The 20295-nt window shown below is 50.0% G+C and overlaps 1 protein-coding gene across 50 annotated transcripts in view; it reads right to left on the reverse strand.

Annotated features, from left to right (window-relative positions):
- Window positions 1-18677: 18677 nt before the first annotated feature.
- The window catches only part of HUWE1 (HECT, UBA and WWE domain containing E3 ubiquitin protein ligase 1), a 142696-nt gene continuing 141078 nt past the window's right edge, over window positions 18678-20295 (reverse strand). For all 50 annotated transcript variants that reach the window (XM_089324739.1, XM_089324753.1, XM_089324748.1 and 47 more), the window contains 2 exons: window positions 19893-20083; window positions 18678-19301 (listed from right to left, as the gene is read on the reverse strand). In XM_089324739.1, the coding sequence (XP_089180865.1) occupies window positions 19199-19301; window positions 19893-20083 (294 nt within the window). In that variant the 3' untranslated portion in view covers window positions 18678-19198. The remainder of the gene's footprint in view (window positions 19302-19892; window positions 20084-20295) is intronic.

Consider the following 20295-nt stretch of genomic DNA (forward strand, 5'->3'; position numbering starts at 1 on the left):
ATGTCATTCTGTCTTTCCAGTAGATATAAATAAATAAATACACTTTAAAAAAAAGGAAAAGGCCAGGCAGCAGGAACCTGCTAAATGTACACAGGAATCAGAAAGGAGGTCTCTTTTCCTTTTGCAATCTCTCTCCAGCACCCTCTCCCAAGAAAGCCCCAGTGCCAGCTGGCAAAGGAAAATCTATTTAAAATCTCTTCCATTTTCTCAGAGGAGGCAGAAAGGGGGGCTCTGAAGTTGCAAGGCAATAAATCAATAACCAGGAGAAATGGGTCAAAAAAGAAATTATAAGGAAAATTAGAAAGTACTATGAACTGAAATAAAATGAAAATACAATGTGTCAAAATTTATGGAATGCAGCAAAAGCATGCTTAAAAAGACATTTATAGCCTTAAATGCTTATACTGGGAGACAGCATTGTGGTGCAATGGGTTAAGCCATGAGCTTGCGATGCCGCTATCCCATATTGGAGCACTGGTTCAAGTCCCAGCTGATCTGCTTCCAATCCAGCTCCCTGCTAATATACCTGAGAGCAGCAGATGTTGGCCCAGGTGCCTGGGCCCCTGCCACTCACATGGGAGACCTGAATGGAGTTCCTGGCTCTTGGTTTTGGCCTGGCCCAACCCTGGTCATTGTGGTCATTTGAGGGATGAACCAAAAGATGAAAGATCTCTCTGTTTCTCCCTTTCCATCTGTCACTCAGCCTTTGACATAAACACATGCATAAGTGTTTATATTAGAAAAGAATGATGTCAAATTGATCACTTCAGCTTCCATCTTAACAAAGTATGACAAAAAAAGGAAAGTAAATCCAAAGTAAGCAGAAGAAAAGGAGTGAAGATAAAACTAGGGGGGCTGGCAGTGTGGTGTAGCGGGTAAACCTGCCACCTGCAGTGCCTGCATCCCATATGGGCACCTGTTCAAGTCCTGGCTGCTCCACTTCCGGTCCAGCTCTCTGCTATGGCCTGGGAAAGCAGTAGAAGATGGTCCAAGTCCTTGGACCCCTGCACCCACAAGGGGGAACTGGAAGAGGCTCCTGGCTCCTGGCTTCAGATTGGATCAGCTCCCACCATTGCAGCCATTTGGGGGGTGAACCAACGGAAGGAAGACTTTTCTCTCTGTCTCTCCCTCTCAATGTCTGTAACTCTACCTGTCAAATAAATAAATAAAATATTTTAAGCCGGCGCCGCGGCTCCATAGGCTAATCTTCCACCTAGTGGCGCTGGCACACCGGGTTCTAGTCCCGGTTGGGGCACCGGATTCTGTCCCGGTTGCCCCTCTTCCAGGCCATCTCTCTGCTGTGGCCCGGGAGTGCAGTGGAGGATAGCCCAAGTCCTTGGGCCCTGGACCCCATGGGAGACCAGGAAAAGCACCTGGCTCCTGCCTTCGGGTCCGCGCGTGCGCCGGCCGCAGCGCGCCAGTTGTGGCGGCCATTGGAGGGTGAACCAACGGCAAAGGAAGACCTTTCTCTCTGTTTCTCTCTCTCACTATTCCACTCTGCTTGTCAAATAAAATAAATAAATAAATAAATAAAATATTTTAAAAAATTAAAAATGGCCATTTGATTTGAGATCTTAGTTACACCTGCAAAAACTCTTCACAGCAGTAGCTAAATTCACGCTTAACTAAATGACTAGGAAATAGTGTGTGTATATCAGGAGTTCACAATCTTTTTTTTAAAAGATTATTTATTCGAAAGGCAGAGCCACAAAGAGGTAGAGAGGTGGAGAGAGAGAGAGAGAGAGAGAGAGAGAGAGAGAGAGAGAGAGAGAGAGGTCTTCCATCCACTGGTTCACTCCCCAAATAGCCGCTACAGCCGGTGCTGCGTCGATCGGAAGCCAGGAGCCAGGTGCTTCCTCCTGGTCTCCCATGCGGGTGCAGGGACCCAAGGACCTGGGCCATCCTCCACTGCCTTCCAGGGCCACGGAAGAGAGTTGGACTGGAAGAGGAACAACCGGGACTAGAACCCAGCGCCCATATGGGATGCCGGCGCTGCAGGCAGAGGATTAACCAAGTGAGCCACGGCGCTGGCCCTTGGAGTTCACAACCTTAAGGGCTATCTTGGAATGAGGCAACACTTCCCAACAGATTCTGTGAGTTCAGCATTACCCCAATCCTGATATCAAAACCAGATAAAGACTTTACAAGCAAAAGAAAACTATAGGCCAAATATCCCTCATAAACATAAGTCTAGAAATCTTGCATAAGATTTGAACAAATTGAATCCAACACAATATGGAAAAAAAGATAATACATCTCAACCAAGTGGGGATCATCCCAAGAACACAAGGTTGGTTTAACACTTGAAAATCAATCAGCATAATTCATCATATTTATAGACTAATGAAGAAAAACCATATAATCATCTAAATTGATACCGCTAAAGCATGTGACAAAATCCAGCATCAATTCATCACTAAACAAAGCAAAACTGACAAAACTCTCAGAAAATTGGAATAGAAGGGACCTTCCTCAACCTGATAAAAGGCACCCACCTAAAAACTACAGTTACCTTCATTTTTAAGGGTAAATATAGTGTTTTTACCCTAAGATCAAGAAAAAGGCAAATGTGTCTACTTCTACCATATTTGTCTAACACTATACTGGAGGATCTAGTTAGGACCCTAAGGCAAGAAAAAGAAACGAAAGGCAAACTGATTGGAAAGGAAGAAATCGATTGTCTTTATTTGCACACATGATTCTATGTAGAAAATCCTATGAAGGAGCAGGGAGCAGGCAGGCATTTGACCTGGGGATTTAGACACCTGTGGCGCACATTGGAATATCTGGGATGGATTCCTGGCTCTGGCTTCTGAATCCAACTTCTTGCCACTGCAGAGCCTGGGAAGCAGACGTGATGGCGCAAGTAATTGAATTCTTGTCACCCCCAGGGGAGACTTAGATTATGATTCTAACTCCTGGATCCTGCCCCACCCCAGCCCTTGCAGGTATCTGAGGAATAAACCACTGGATGACATCTCTCTCTCTCTCTCTCTCTCTCTCTCACACACACACACACACCAAATGGAAAAACAAAAATCTATGAAATCTACAAAAAAGCTACTGGAATAAATGGGTTTAGCTTGATTGCAGAATGCATGTTTAATGGAAAAAGTTTGGTTATATTTCTATAGACTATCAACAAACAGGAATTAGAATTTAAAAACCAACACCATTTATAATATCGTAAAAATGTGAAATACATGGGGGAAAGTTTGGTAAAAGACTTGCAAGTTCTTTATGCTGATAACCACCAAATAATGCTGAGCGAGTTTAAAGAACGAAATAAATGTATAGAGCATATTTGTTGATCAGAAGCTTAATATTTTAGCAAAGTCAGTTCTTCTCAAATTGATCTATCTATGCAATGAAACCCCAGTCAAAGTACCAAAAGATGGGGCTGCCACTGTGACGTCGCAGGTAAAGCCACTATCTGCAGTGCTGGCATCCCTCATGGGCGCTGGTTTGAGTCCCAGCTGCTCCACTTCCCATCCAGCTCTCTGCTAAGGCCTGGGAAAGCAGTAGAAGATGGCCCAGCTCCTTGGGCCCCTGCACCTGTGTGGGAGACCCGGAAGAAGCTCCTGGCTCCTGGCTTCAGATCAGCTCAGCTCTGGCCATTGTGGCCATCTGGGGAGTGAACCAGTGGATGGAAGTCCTTTCTCTCTCTGCCTTGCCTCCATGTAACTCTGCCTTCCAAATAAATAAATAAATATTTTAAAAAAATACCAAAATGTGAATGCAGGCCAGGGCTCAGGGCCCAGGGTTTGACTGCTGCCGCTTTCACTGGAATGGAACGAAGCCCAGTGCCTGCCAAGCTGCCCATCCCCTACTGCTTGCACCCCTGTGCCGTGGTTGGGCCTCGGCTTCGGGAAGGCAGCAAAAAGCAAGATGCAGACCCTGTAGCAGCAGGCAGATAAGATGGTGGACTACGGGAGCGATCACTGGAGGGTGAGCAAGAGTGTGACATGAAGGCGACGTGGCCATTCTCTGTCAAGGCGTCCAGCTCACCGAAGAGGAGCTGGACAGGGCTCAAGAGGGCCACAGCCCCTCTTAAAACTGGGGGAGGAAGGAGAGGCTGCCAAGGAGAGCAAGAAAGGCAGGAAGGCGATAGCAAACTGGGCTGTGATAGATGAGACGGTGGGGATTCAGCAGATGGGGCTCAAAGAGGCCCAGAAGAATGGGGGAGCAGGCTCTGGCTCGTAAGTTGCCATCCCGGAGGGGAGCTGGAAAGGGCAGAGGAGCGTGTGGAGGTGTCTGAGCCAAAATAGGGTGACCTTGGGGTGGGCGTTTGGTGCAGCAGTTAAGTCGCCACTTGGGAGACCTGCATTCCGTACCAGAGTGTCTGGGTTCGAGTCCCAGCTCTTCTCCCAAGTGCAGCTTCCTGCTACTGCACACCCTGGGAGCCAGCAGGTGATGGCTCAAGTGCTTGTGTGCCTGCCGCCCACATGGAGTTCCAGGCTCCCGACTTCAGCCTGACCCAGACCTGGCTATTGTGAGCATCCGGGGGAGTGAACCAGCAAATAGAAGATCTGTTTCTCTGGCTCTGGCTCTGTCTCTCTGCCTTTCAAATAAATCAAAAAATATTAAGAAGAATTCAACAATATTGTAGAACCTCAAATAAAACCTGGGTTCATTGCCCAACCTGTAGCAAGACAATCCCTGACACTTGGGTGAGGGAAGAGAGTAGCTAGTTTGTTTGTTTGATTTTTTCAGTGCAGAGAGCAAGAATACAGACAGCTAGCTATTGCTTCATTCCAAGGGATTAAGGGTGGTGAACCTTATAAAGTTGAGGTTGCACGGTGCAGGGATTAGCTCGTGTGGGGGCCTCTGGTAGGTCCACAGCGCTCATGGCTTCCCTTGGATCGGCCAGTGGTAGGAGGCTGGTGTGTGCTTCTGAAAAATGCTGTGATGTCAAAGCGTGCTCTGGTCTGTGTCAGGTGTCTGGGTGGATGGTTCTCAGTTTGTTTGATTAGGGTCTGGGGTTCCGGTGGAGCATCTCAAAATGGAATGTGGCAAGGCCGGCACTGTGGCGCAGGAGGTTAAAGTCCTGGCCTGAAGCATTGGCATCCCATATGGGCGCTGAATTCTAGTCCCGGCTGCTCCACTTCCCATCCAGCTCTCTGCTATGGCCTGGGAAAGCAGTAGAAGATGGCCCAAGTGCTTGGGCCCCTGCACCTGCATGGGAGACCCGGAAGAGGCTCCTGGCTCCTGGCTCCTGGCTTCGGATTGGCAGCTCCAGCCGTTGCAGCCATCTGGGGAGTGAACCAGCAGATGGAAGACCTCTCTGTCTCTGTCTCTCTCTGTAAGTCTGTCTTTCAAATTAATAAAATAAATCTTTAAAAAAATGGAATGTGGCATGATGATGTTAACACGGCCTGGGGCCGTGTGGGGTTGGCCTGGTACTGTTACCCAGGGCAACGCTGCATGGCCTGGTTAGGTTCCTATCCCCACCCTCACGTTGTGTCCCTTTGAGAACAAGATGCCTTACAGTCAACACTTCTTCAGGCCATGCAGCTGGGCCCAGATGGATGTTATGTGGCTGCTGAGCCACTGTCAGAAGACCTCAGATTTCATGAAGTCTAATTTTCATGCTAAACGGCACACCCGCCAGCGCCCTGACAGTTGACATCATGATGACAAGCCCCAGAAGAGACCATAAAAGGCCAAAAAGAAGCTGGCTCCCAGGTTCCGAGACTAGTCCTTCCACTTGTTAGTGTGTCCCTCCCTCTCATTCTGCCCCGCACCCCCGCTTCATTTGCCTTGTATGGTATCTCCAGTATTCAACAGATGTGATAGGCCACCAGCTGGCTAAGGAGTCGATGGGTAAGCTCAGCCTTCTCCACTCTGGCCACTGAATCAAGCTGCTCGTTTTTGCTACTCAGCTGTGTGTGTGTGTGTGTGTGTGTTTTTAATGTCAGTCATCCCTTTTATTTTAAGATTTATTTGAAAGTGAGAGTTACAAAGAGAGAAAGGAAAGGCAGAGAGAGAGAGGTCTTTCATCTGCTGGGTCACTCCCTAACTGGGTGCAACGGCCGGAGTTGCACCGATCCGAAGCCAGGAGCCAGGAGCTTCTTCCAGGTTCCCCACGTGGGTGCAGGGGTCCAAGGACTTGGGCCATTTTCTACTGCTTTCCAAGGCCATAGCAGAGAGCTGGATTGGAAGGGGAGCAGCCAGGACTCGAACTGGTGCCCATAGGGGATGCCGGCACTGCCGGCGGCGGCTTTACCCGCTATGCCACAGCACCAGCCCCTCAGCTGTGGTTTCGAAATTGACTCTGTGACATGGAACGGAGGAAGGATCTCATTTTGGGGTCCCCCTCCCACATCATGGGGGTCCCAGGAGGTGGCGAGTTGCTTGAGTGAGTTAATCTTTAGTAAGGAGCTCATATACAATAATCACAGTGGAGAGAGAAGAGCTGGAAGCCAAAGGAGAAAGACGGAGGCCTGACGAAGTCTCTATCAAAGACCTCTGGAAAAAAAGAAGAAAGAAAAAAAGACATTATGGCTAGAGGCTGGGTTCTGACGTCACTAGCAATCTGAAAGTGCTAGAGGCCGCATAGGGGAAAATATTTTGAAAAGGAAGATAAATGTGAAGAAGAAATTAAACTACTGACCGAGAGGTTTAAAGAGGCGGAGACTTGTGCCTAACTTCCGGAGAGGATCATTGCAAAACTGGAAAAGATAAGTGAAAGACCTGGGAGAAAGATGTGCCCAGGGCAAAGAAGAGAACGTGACCTGAGACTGGATGCTTGGTCAGACACTACATGAACTTGACTGTGTGTAATCAAAATCAAGAGTCTTGTTCCAACAGAAAGGCCAGAACTCTATGTCTTTCTCTTTCTCTTCTCTTGTAAGAAGTTTTTTTTTTTTTAAGAAAATATTTTATTTATTTGAAAGGTAGAGAGAGAGAGAGAGAGAGAGAGAGAGAGAGAGAGATCATCCATCTGCTGGTTAACTCCCCAAATGGCTACAGTGGCCAGGGCTGGGCCAGGCTGAAACCAGGAGCCAGGAGCTTCTTCTAGGTCTCCCACCTGGGTGGCAGGGGCCCAAGTACTTCAGCCATCTTCTGCTGCTTTTCCAGGAGCATTAGCAGGTAGCTGGATCCAAAGCAAAGCAGCTGGGACTCGAACCAGGGCCTACAATATGGGATGTCAGAGTAGGCAGTGGATTAACCCACTGTGCCATGACGGCAGTCTCAAGACATTTCTTTTGTTATTACATCTTCACTTTGCTGAAAATGCCTGGAAAATTATGACCAAGTATTTTATATGAGAAAATGTTTGTTAAAAAAAGACATTTATTTTGATTTTTATTTGAAAGGCAGAGAGAGACAGAGAGACAGAGAGATAGAGACAGACAGGCAGACAGATACACAGATCTTCCATCTGTGGCTTTACTCCTCAAATCCCTGCAATACCCAGAGCTAGGCCAGGCTGAAATCAGCAGGTGGGAACACAATCCAGGTCTCCCACGTGGGTGGCGGGTACCCAAGTACTTGAGCCATCACCACTACCTCCCAGGGTGGTCACTAGCAGGAAGCTGAAATCAGAAATGGAGCCAGAACTCAAATTCAAAGCAGCATCTTATCTGTTGCGCCAACTCCTGGCCCCCCAAGACACTTTGAACACCAGCTGCGTCTAAGTTTTTTTTGCAAATGGTACTGGCTTTTCCAGCTCTATTTGAATTGTTAAGTTGCTTTTATTCCTAACATAGGCAGGGCGTTTCACCCTGAGCATGCTCCCAAGACTGAGGACTCCTGCTTCCTGGGAGGACAGACAATCCCACACTTTCAAGAACAGACTTGGCGCTGTGATGTAGCAGGTAAAGCCACCGCCTGCAGTGCCGTATGCATCCCATATGGTCGCAGGTTTGAGTCCCAGCTGCTCCACTTACGATCCAGCTCTCTGCTATGGCCTAGGAAAGCAGTAGAAGATGGCCCGAGTCCTTGGGCCCCTGCACCTGCATGGGAGACCAGGAAGAAGCTCCTGGCTCCAGGCATCGGATCGTCCTAGCTCTGGCTGTTGCAGCCATTTGGGGAATGAACCAATGGATGGAAGACCTCTCTCTCTCTTTCTGCCTCTGCCTCTCTGTAACTGGCTTTCAAATAAATAAATAAATCTTAAAAAAAATAGATTCTAGTTCTAGCTATGGCTGATTAAAAGGACTGGAGAATATAGCATGCTGGGTCCCCCTTGGCCCACCTGCGGGGGCTAGGGGCCATCAAGAGGGTATTTAAAAATGGCTATGGTGGCCAGTGTTGTAGCACAGTGAGTTAAGCCACCAATTGTGATGCTGGCATCCCATATGACTGTGAGTTTGAGCCCATACTGCTCCACTTCTGATCCAGCTTCCTGCTAATGTGCCCGGGAAAGTGAAGATGGCGTAAGTACTTGGGCCCCTGCCACCCATGTGGGAGTCCCAGATGGAGTTCTAGGCTCCTGCCTTCCACCTGGCCCAGCCATAGCTGTTGCAGCCATTTGGGGGAGTGAATCATCATATTAGAAGATAACTCTCTAACTCTCTCTCTCTCTCTCTCTCTCTCTTTCTTTCTGCTGCTCCCTCTCTGTCACTGTGCCTTCCAAAGAAATAAAATAAATCCTTTGAAAATGGCTATGTAGGAGTTATACAGCACAGTTTATGAGGTTAGAAACCGCAGGAAGATTAACCAAACACCTGGCCCTTCCCACACTGAACTGTGCAGAACAAACCATCTCTGAGCAATCAGCATGAGAATACTTGGAAAAGAGTCATAATAATTGCCCCCTCCCCATATTTTCTGGATACATGCTTGAAACACCAAAATACAGGTTTTTTTGTTTTTTTGTTTTGGCATGTCCATCAATTTGCCGAAAGGGAATTAAAGTCTTAAAAGCAAACTCAAAATACAGGCTGGTGCTGTGGTGTAATGGGTTAAGCTGCTGTCTGCAATGCTGGTATCCCATATGGGCACTGGTTCAAGTCCCAGCTGCTCCGCTTCTGATCCAGCAGTGACAAATGGCCCAAGTGCTTGGGTTCCTGAACCCACATGGGAAACCTGGATGCAGTTCCTGGCTCCTGGCTTCGTCCTGGTCCAGCCCCAGCTGTTGTGGCCATTTGAGATCTTTCTCTGTCTCTCTCTGTAACTCTGCCTTTCAAATAAATGCCTTTTAAGGAAAAAAGGCAAGCTCAAAATTGAAGACCCGCTAATCTTTCCTACTCTTCTCCCCGCAGGCGCTGGGCCGGGCTCTCGGTCCAATACTTTTCATGCTCATGAACAGACTGCAAAAGGAAACACAACTGCCTCCATACCCACTCCAAAATCCTGTTTTCGGGGCCAGCGCTGTGGCATAGCAGGTAAAGCCACCACCGGCAGTGCCAGCATCCCATATGGGCGCAGGTTAGTGTCCCAGCTGCTCCACTTCTGATCCAGCTCTCTGCTATGGCCTGGGAAAGCAGTAGAAGATGGCCCAAGTCCTTGGGCCCCTGCACCCATGTGGGAGACCTGAAGAAGCTCCTGGCTTCAGATTGGCAAAGCTCTGGTCATTTCGGTCATCTGGAGAGTGAACCAGCAGATGGAAGACCTCTCTCTCTCTCTCTCTCTCTCTCTCTCTCCCTCCCTCTCTGCGTCTGCCTCTCTGTAAGTCTGTCTTTCAAATAAATAAATAAATCTTTTTTAAAAATCCCATTTTCTATGTTGGAAAGGAAACTAAGCAATGAAAGCACACGCGGGCAGACTTGCCGTGGAAGGTAATGTCTGTCCCTTGGGTTCACTCACCTTCCAAAGAAGGCTGTCTCTGGGCCCATTCATTCTCCCTAATAATCATTTATTTACAGGCCCCTTGAAATTGTCGGCAACCCCCATTCGCCTCCCGCCCCCCACCGGCCGAAAGAGGGGTATATCCGTTTCTAAATAACGTTAACCGTGCGGGTACATCACCCTCCTGTGGTTTTCCCCAAGCTGTATTTTCCCCAACTTGCATTTCGTCCATTTATTCCAGCGAGCTCTCAGAAAGAGGGGGGGTTTCCCTCTGCCCCTACGTTGGGAAGCACAGTACCAGCCGACTGCCGGCTGGCTATCAGCTGAGCCGAAGAGCTGTGAGCAAATCCTGGGCAGAAGGACCCTCTCTCACAGCAAACTGGTGATAGAAAACTCGAACCCGCCCAGCTGCTTGTTTTACTTCCAGGAGGGGCAAATGGAAGGCTTGCTTCTCCCAGACTCTAATTCCTTCTTCCACACTAAGTTCATAAAAGACCAAGACGTGCCTGAATGAGCTGGAGTCTTTTCTAGAGGGGCTGTGTATGTTGGTGTGGTCATGTTTCTGCTTTGTCGGTTAGCATCTCAAAGCGGAGATTTCCGACCAACAGAGAGGCCCGCTCACTTCACCATTCTGCTGAAGACTTACCGCGTTCCAAGCTGATGGGAAGCCCTGGTCCCCCACTCCTATTTATAAAGCATCAAACTGCCCAGGTGATGCACTCCTGAGTTGTACAATTGAACAAAACTCACCTCCACTTTTTTTTTAAGATTTATTTATTTATTTATTTATTAGAAAGAGAGTTACAGAGGCATAGGCAGATGGGGTGGAGGGGTCCTTCCATCCGCTGGTTCACTTTCCAATTGGTCGCAATGGCCAGAACTGCACCAATCTGAAGCCAGGAGCCAGGAGCCAGGTCCTCCCATGCAGGTGCAGGGGCCCAAGGACTTGGGCCATCTTCTACTGCTTTCCCAGGCCATAGCAGAGAGCTGGATCGGAAGTGGAGCAGCCGGGTCTTGAACCGGCGCCCATATGGGATGCAGGCACTGCAGGCAGTGGCTTTACCCACTATCCCACAGCGCCAGCCCCTAAAAGTTTTATTTACTTGAAAGGCAGAGAGAGAGAGAGAGAGCGAGAGAGAGAGCGCACTCCCATCCTCTGGATTGCTCCTTAAATGCTCACAACAGCAAGGGTTTGGCCAGTCTGAAACCAGGAGCTGGTGACTCAATAGCTCATCTGAGTCTCCCATGTGGGTGGCAGGGACCTAAGTACTTCAGCCCTTATCGTCCGCTGCTTTCCAGGGGGCACTTAAGCAGGAAGCCGGAATTGGAGGTGGAGCCAGGACTCAATCCCAGGTACTCCGGGAACGCAGGCAGCACCGCGCTGCTGCTCCAAATGTATACCCCTCCATGGACTCTGCAAAGCCCTCTGTACATTTGTGCCCATGCCACTGTGCACATCAGCACGTAGATGTGTACTGTTAGTTTTCAAGTGGTCAGATCCTGAAGGTGGCAGGTAATTGAAGGCAGGGACTGTGGCAGGTTTGCTTTTTCCTAATTGCATATGACATGTCTAGAGCAGTGCCTGGTGCCCATTTCTTCCTTTTTTTTAAAAAAAAAGATTTATTTTACTGGGACTGGCACTGTGGTACAGGTTAATCCTCCGCCTGCGGCACCGGCATCCCATATGGGCACCGGTTCGAGTCCCAGCTGCTCCTCTTCTGATCCAGCTCTCTGCTATGGCCTGGGAAAGCAGTAGAAGATGGCCTAGGTGCTTGGGCCCCTGCACCTGCATGGGAGACCCAGAAGAAGCTCCTGGCTCCTGGCTTTGGATCGGCACAGCTCCGGCCTTTGCAGCCATGTGGGGAGTGAACCAACAGTAGGAAGACCTCTCTCTCCCTCTCACTGTCTGTGACTCTACCTCTCAAATAAATAAATAAATAAAATTTTTAAAAAAGATTTATTTTACCTATTTGAAAGGCAGAGCAACAGAGAGAGGGAGAGACGGAGGTATTTTCCATTCACTGGTTCACTTCCCAACCAGCTGCAACCGTCAGGGCTGAAGCCAATAGACAGGAGCTCCATCCGGATCTCCCATGTGGGAGGCCGAGGCCCAAGTTCTTGGGCTGTCTTTTGCTGCTTTCCCAGGCACCTTAGCAGGGAGCTGAATTGGCAACAAAACAGCTGGGTGTTGAACGGGCGCTCTGATACGGGATGGCGGCGTCACAGGCAGCAGCTTACCCTGCTGTGCCACAACACTGGCCCCAATTAGTATTTCTTGACCCAGTGAAACCCCTGAGAGCTGCACACAGGTGCATGATCTTTGTGATGCAGACAGAATCACAGGTGCGCTCTAGCCACCTTTTAATATGAGCTAAGGTTCACCGGGTGCTTCCTGTGGGCTACCCAGCACCCTGCAGCAGATAAGCACTGTCTCATCTTACAATTCACCTGGGGGTGGGGGAACGATTAGGATTTGTGTTTTGCAGATGAGGAAACAGAGGAATGGAGATTCTGTTTCTTGCCCAAGTGGCAGAGCCAGGATTTGCACTAGGGCCCATGTGATTTCAGGACCACGGTTTTATCACCGTGCAGGAGTCACACACCAGGCCAGAGACTCAGGGACACAGAGACAATTTGGGGCCACAAGAAAGTTCTTTTTTTTTTTTTTTTTGACAGGCAGAGTGGACAGTGAGAGAGAGAGACAGAGAGAGAAAGGTCTTCCTTTGCCGTTGGTTCACCCTCCAATGGCCGCCGCTGCAGCCGGCGCACCGCGCTGATCCGATGGCAGGAGCCAGGATCCAGGTGCTTTTCCTGGTCTCCCATGGGGTGCAGGGCCCAAGCACCTGGGCCATCCTCCACTGCACTCCCTGGCCATAGCAGAGAGCTGGCCTGGAAGAGGGGCAACCGGGACAGAATCCGGCGCCCCGACCGGGACTAGAACCCGGTGTGCCGGCGCCGCAAATTGGAGGATTAGCCTATTGAGCCACGGCGCCGGCCAAGAAAGTTCTTGAGGCTGACACTTTTACGCAGCGGGTTAAAGCCCTGGTCTGCAGCACTAGCATCCCATCTGGGTGCCGGTTCAAGTCCTGGCTGCTCCTCTTCCTATCCAGCTCTCTGCTGTGGCCTGCGAAAGCAGTAGATGATGGCCCAAGTCCTTGGGCCTCTGCACCTGCAAGGGGGACCAGGAGGAAGCTCCTGGCTCCTGGCTTCGGATCAGCTTAGCTCTGGCTATAGCGGTCATTTGGGGAAGACCTCTTTCTCTCTGTTTCTACTTTTCTCTGTAACCCTTTCAAATAAATAAAAAAAAAATTCTTAAAAAAGGTCAGTTCCAAATACAAAGGCAACCCCACGCAGACATGTGCTCACACAGTCACAGATAACATACATATATGAAGACTGACACATCCCTTGTCCCAGAAACAGCCACAGCCACTTTTTCACGTATTTACTGACATTCACACGATCACTATAAGGGAAGGCACCAGACCCGGCCATGCGTGGAAAGACACACACGTCCTCTCCTAGAACCAGACACTCAGAGCCAGCCCCCACGCTCCCCAGCAAGCCCATCTGGTTACACACAGCCATGGGAGCAGCCACGCCCAGTCCTACGCGAGCACTCGCAGTTTAGGCTATACACAACCTCCCAGACACAGAAAGAACCCGCCCTTCTCCAGTTTATCCAATCAGGAACACAGTCCCACGTATTTCCCCGGAGGAGGCGGGGTTGGAGAGGAGGGGGCCCGGAAGGAGCCCTGGGCGGGGCTGCTCTGGGTGGTGCCTTCGCGGGAAGCCGCTGAGTCCCGCCCCTTTAGGTGGGGAACCGAGCGCCCTGGAGCCAAGTTTGTGCCCTGCCATTGGCTTTAGGCCTCCTGCGCAGGAGTGAGGCCGCTGATCTGGCGGCATAGACTGGGGCAGAGGGCTGGGTGGGCCGCCTCTGCTTCCTAAGGTGGCCGCTTTTGTGGAGTGGGCGTGTCCACTGAAGCTAGGATCTTTTCCTTCTTTTTAAAAATCTCTTACTCATAGTTTTTTAAAGTTATTTATTTGAAAGGCAAAGGGAGAGAGAGCTCTTCCACCTGCACCTGCTAGTTCATTCCTCAAATCGCCGCAAGGGCCAGGGTTGGGCGGGGGTGGGGTATAGGGGGAGCGGGCAGCCAGGAGCTTTGTCGGGGTCCCCCACGTAGGTGGCACTTGGGTCATCTGCTGCTGCTTTCCCAGGCACATTAGCGGGGAGTTGGATTGGGGGTCCGCCCCTGGGCAGGTCACTTCTGGGCTGCCTCCTGAGGCTTTCTGGGCCTCTCCACCTGGCCCCTCCTCTCTCCACAGCACCCTGTGAGGTTCAGATGACAAGGCCTCTGCGCAGTGCCCTGTGGTACTTTGCATCCTACTCTGAATAAAACCCCGGATGTGGCCTCTTTGGCCTGCTTGATTCCTATACCACTTTCCACTCCCACCTGGTCTTTCTTAAAGGGTCCATGTTATCCCATTAGCAGCCTTTCTTTTTTCTTAAAAGATTTATCTACTTATCTGAAGGAAAGAGAGAGAATTAATTGATTCACTCCCCCACATGGCTGCAACAGCCAGGCGGGAGCCAGGAGGCAGGAACTCCATCTGGGTCTCCCACGTGGCCCAGACCCAAGCACTTGGCCCATCCTCCGTTGTTTCCCCAGGTGCATCAGAAGCGGAGCAGCCAGGACTGGCACTCCAACACTGGCCCTTCACTGGCTGTTCCCCCTGCCTGGAATACTGTTCTTTGGGACCCACCAGTGGCTTATATCCTCGGTTCTTCAAATTAGTCTCCCTTACTCAAATGTCACCTCCTCAGGGAGACCTTCCTCTGATCACCCCCGCTAAAATAGCCTCTCCTCTCTTTCCCTTTGCTTTTTCTTCACAGATGAAGAGGATGTCAACACCCCTGCTTGCCCTGCTAGACCGTTAGCCTCAGGGAGGTAAGCCGTTCCGACTAATGTGTTCACTGCAGCACCCCCAGTCTGGCACATGGCAGGTGCACAGCTGAATGATGGAGGAGGGTATAAGCAACAGTGAGTAGAGTAGTGCTTTGTTTTGCAGCAGTAGACACCACCTTTGGGGTCCTCCAATTCATTTCAAACACTACCGACCTGGAGACAGCATCAGGTCCCCATGGGTGGAGGCCTCAATCTCCAAGACCACTCCTCTCCCAATTTTGGGTGCCACTCGCAAGCCCCAGGTGGCTTTACCTGTGCCTCTGGCCATCAAGGTTCCCATAACTTCCTCCTCGTGTTCCATCAATTTGCTCGAGTGTCTCACAGGAGCCAGAGAAATTCGTTGGTGGGTTTATTGCAGCGGGTAGATGAAGAGAGGCATGAGTGAGATAAGAGGGAAGGGGCCTGGTGCCCCAGGCCCTTTTAGGGCCCATCCTCCTCCTGAACGCCATCCCTGGGTTTTTAGGGAGACTTCACTGCATGGACATGATAGCTGATAGGCTGCACAGGGAAACCCAGCAGGGCCTGTGTTTAGATTCTTCTGCAGTGTTCCTTCCTCCAGGGCGCGGGGCAGGACCCTTCGGGAGTGAAGATGGTCACATGATCAGTAAGTTTCTGTGGTCCACCTTGGGGAGGAAATGAGCCAGGAACCATGGGCAAAAGCCCCAAATATGTAATATTAAATATTAGCTTTTGTGAATGGAATCTATTTGCTATTAAGTTTTATGACTGGTTATTGCGTTTGGGAAGATTATTAATCTCACTAACCTGGTCTTATTAAGTCCCTTTGTGTACTATTGTCCTTGTGCTCTTAACGGTTGCCTCCTTCTTCAATGAGTCTTGAGAGCAGAGGCTTCTCAGCATTGCTAATACATGGTAAGTGTTCAATAAAACTGTTAAATTTTTTAAAATATTTTCTTTATTTGAGAGGTAGAGTTACAGGCAGTGAGAGGGAGACAGGTCTTCCATCTGCTGGTTCACTCCCCAAATGGGTGCAATGGCCAGAGCTGGGCCAATCCGAAGTCAGAAGCCAGGAGCTTCTAGGTCTCTCACACAGGTGCAGGGGCCCAAACACTTGGGCCATCCTCCACTACTTTCCCAGTCCACAGCAGAGAGCTGGATCAGAAAGGAGCAGCCAGGACTAGAACTGGTGCCCCAATGGGATGCCACCACTGCAGGCATAGGATTAACGTACTGCGCCACAGCACCAGCCCCTCTGTTAAAATTCTTACTCAGGGGCCGGTGTTATGGTGCAGTTTAAGCTGCCACTTGTGATGCCAGCAACCCGTATTAGAGTGCTGGTTGCAGTCCCAGTTGCCCCGCTTCCGATCCAGCTCCCTGCTAGTGCACCCGGGAAGGAACTGGATGGTCCAACAGCTTGGACACTCAGCCATCCACAAGGGAGAGGAGTTTCACTCCCCTGGCTTCAGCCTGTTCCAGCCTCAGCCACTGTGGTCATGTGGGGAACAAGCAAGCAGATGGATGTGCTCTCCTCCAAATAATCTTGAAGCAGCATTCAAATTCAAGTTCTCCTACTTGTGCCTTGTGACACGGCAGGTTCAGTCATTGTCGCTCCCCCTCTTCGTGGAGGAACGACACAGGACCCTGCGCTGTTCTTTTGTCTGCTCGGCCCTCCCTGGGTTTGCTGCTGGTTCTTCCCGGGTTGGCTACTATCCCTTCCACCTCCGTGGAAGGGCGGTTCCCCCTGCCACATTCCCCACTTCCGCGGGGGAGCGGCACACCGCCGGCTGGCTCTCTCGGGGGCTGCACAGGTGTTCCTTCAGATAGATGTTCCCCTTAGATGTTCCTGGTGCATATTGTCTCTCGCCTCCTTTATAGTCCTCTTCCACCAATCCCAACTCTGCTACCCACACGCCGAGTACGCTGCTCTCCTCCAATCAGGAGCAGCTCCTACAGCTTGTTGGTTGAACTGGAGGCAGCTGAGTAGAAGCTGTTTCTCCCTTCTCAGCGCCATATTGTGGGAGAGCAGATGCATAGAATAAGTCTTAATTCCAGTAACTTAGTCTAGTCCGAGTTGCTCCCCACAAGTCATCACTTGGAAGCCCACATTTCATACTGGAGTGCCGGTTCTAGTCCTAGCTCCTCCACTTCCAGTCCAGGTTCCTGCTAATGAGCCTGGGAAAAGAGATGATGGCCCAAGTACTTGGGTTCCTGCCACCATGTGGGAGACCAGGACGGAGTATTAACCCTGGCTTTGGCCTGGCCCAGATCAGGTTATTGCAGCCATAAGTGAGCCAGCAGATGGAAGATCTGTCTCTGTTGCTCTTTCAAATAAAGTGAATCTTAAACAACCTTTAAACTATTTTGAGTCAGATTGATCTCCCATCCACTGGTTTACTTTTTGAGTGCCTGCAAAAGGCAGGCCAAAGCCAGGAAGCTGAAACTCCATTCTGGCCTCCCACATGGGTGGTAGGAAGGGCACAGCATGTGGACCATCATCCACTTCCTTGCTAGACACATTAAGCAGGGAGCTGGGTCAGAAGCATAGTAGTTGGAACTCCAATCAGCACTCCTGATATCGGAGGCCAGTGACATCTGTCCTAAGCTGCCGTGCATGCTACAGTACTGTCCCCCTAGATCTCAATCTTGGAAGTGTGCCACTGGATTAGCTCTCCTTCCATTTCCTTCAGGATCATTCCATCTGCATTTCCAGCCCCCACAGGCAACTCTGAAACTCCAACTCATGGGTCCCTCTCAAATTTAAATGACCCATACGAACATTGTTCTACTTTATTTTGAAGAACCAGTTCTTGTTTATGCAATTCTGTCTTCTTGCTTATTCTTTCCATTTTAATGCCCTCCTGGGCTCCCAGCCTCATCTCAAGCCACCATCCATCCTTGCTCACTCACACCAGGTCCTATAAAGGAAACTCCTGCTATCTCAACCCCCACCCCCCCCGCCCCCCGGCCCGCCCCGGGCCTTCTCTAGCGTGATGATTCAACCCAAGTGCCAGTGACAATGGGATGCCTGTCCCAACCCTTCCGGCCTTCTGCATCCATCAGAGCTGATCACCATCTCCTCTTCTCAACTAGCAGCCCAGGAACAGTGACGGGGCACTGCAGCCACCTTCCCCAGTATCGGCGCAGGCCAGTTACAGAAGACTGTGAATATGAAGTAAGTGCAGCGGCCATCTGCACAGGGCACAGCCCTGCGCACCTCTACCCACTCTGGAGAGCCGTGGGGAGACGCTTTCAGAGACAGCACCTTACAGAATAAGAAAAACCACACAAAGCAAGCACAACTTGGGGTGAATTTTTCTAACTAAAGTTTTATTAAATTATTTTTTTCTTTGAAGGCTGGACCACCAAAAGTCCTTGGCTCAGCTTCAAGTGCTGGATGGAGTAAAAACCACAAGAAACTCCTAGGTGGTCTGTGAGCAGACTGGCAGACAGGCAGGCAGATGACAAGAGGAAGAGACCAAACAAAAAACAAACAAAAAGAACGGTAATCTGGCGAGCTAGTCAAATTCTTTGCTTGTTAAAATTTATTAGAAATGAACTAAACCATCAACAAATTAAATCAAGATTTGCAACTGAGCCCCAGACTGGAGATTATGCAGACTGCCCGCCCAGGTGAAATCCCTGGGAGGGATGAGTGAGCTCTCTGACAATTTTGTACAACCTGCTGCGCTTGGTTCCCCTTGAGCAAGGTGACGCTTTGTGCTTGGCTCCGATCTCTAATGCCATCGTGGCCGGCAGGCGCAGGCGCAGGCGCAGGTCCCACTCTACACAATGAACTGCACCCCGGTTCTGGGTGGATGCCGATCTCTCCTGACTGCGGGGGAACCAGCTTGGAAGGAGGAAGTTGCTCCAGTGGTAGAGGCGGATGGGCGAGTGGGTAGGACAGAGATGCTTTCTTGGAGAGCCCATTTGGATTCGTTTCTCCAGATGTCTAGCATGTGCTTTTGAGTTTGTTTGTTTTTTGTTTTTGAAAAAAACTCCATTGTGAAAGGTGAGTTATGAAGAGTGCTCTTTATTTGAAACCTCCACAACACAGACGCCAATCTTGTCTCGCATTGAATCATTAGCTGTGCACATCAACACATTCCAAGCACAAATTAAGAAATGCAAACAGAACAAAAAAATATATATATATATAATTTTTCCCCTATCCAAAGGTTTCAAGTCTCAATGCAGCAAATCCTTCTGAACACAGAATCTGAGGAGCACACTGTTCAAACAGTTGGGACAAACAGGTCCCTGCAAAGGCTACCGCCTTTTTTAACACATGGGGTGGGGGATCATGGACGGCACAGAAAGGGGAGAGGAGGTGAGGAAATGGGAGGGCAGGAGAGAGAATGAGCAGGAGAAGGGCACCAGGTCTGCACTGGGGAAGATGGGGCAGCTGGGACACACACGGTGAGTTGGTGGATTTCATTTATTGGTTTCTGACATTTTCTTTCTGGTTCTTTTTAAATTTCCCCCCTCCCCAGGTCCAACAATGGTAGAAAAACCCCACAGATGTGGGCAGGGCCTCCTTAGGCCAGCCCAAAACCTTCAGAGCACTCCTGGATGGCCAATAGTAGCATGTGGCGGAGCTTCTCAAAGCTCTCATAGGCAGGCAGGTCCAGCTGATTAAAACTAGGGGAAGAAGAAAGACCAGTTCACGAAGAAAGACAACAACCCAATAAACCCCTGGATTCCCACCTGACTCTCCCTCCCTGAGGCAGCCTATGCCTCAATTCTAGCTGATTCCCAATCTTGTCCTCGCCTGGCCTGCTGTTCTCTAAGCTGGCTCTGCCATTGGCCAGCAGGCACTAAAAACAAACCTGACCCTGTCACTCTCCCTTCAACATTACTGCCTTACCTACAGGGATGGGCTTAAAGTACCAACTCTAGAGAGGTATTTAGGGTCACTGGTGCTCTGACTTCTACAGCTTCCTGCTCCCTGCATTTCTCCTTGCTCCAGCTATGCCAAGTCCTGGAACACACCATGCTCCCCTGGGGTGGAGCTTACCTGCCAATGTCTCCCCAGCCCCCACTTCCTGTCTTGCCCGTCCTCCCATCTTAAACATCACCTTCTCCGTCGAACCACCAAACTGTAAACTATCCAAGATCCTGGACTGGGCCAGACTTGTGTTCCCAACCTTGGGCAGGGTAGAGACCTAGAAGCGTCAAAGTATGCAAGCTTGATCTGAATGCTGAAAAGGAGAAACAAGCCTTTTCTCTTACCATGTGTGAGCTGAAGGCAGGCGATCCGTGGACCTGTCATCTCGATGGATCTGAAACTTCTGGATGCCATTCATGCCTTCGAGGGCAGCAAAGCCTTGTAGGGGCACTTTGGATGTACCCGTGACAAACTGGAGGAACTTGGCACGGTCAGCTTGGTCGAAAGAACGCAATGCTCTCCAGAACCATTGGATCTGCAGGATAGACACCAGGAAGCTGGTGTTAGGAAAAGAGCTCCTAGGAGAGGAGTGAGGAGGGATGGAATTTGGGAACCAGGAGGGTATCTGGGATTTCAGGCAAGTCCCTTCTGTGCGATGGGCTTCAGATCTTTCGTTCATAAGCTGGGCAAGAACATCCTCTGAAAATATGCTCTGGAAGAACGAAGAGTTAGGTACAGGTAAACTGC

This window comes from Oryctolagus cuniculus, chromosome X, assembly GCF_051225735.1.
Source record: "Oryctolagus cuniculus isolate XC-2025 breed Fujian yellow rabbit chromosome X, ASM5122573v1, whole genome shotgun sequence".
NCBI classification, from domain to species: domain Eukaryota; kingdom Metazoa; phylum Chordata; class Mammalia; order Lagomorpha; family Leporidae; genus Oryctolagus; species Oryctolagus cuniculus.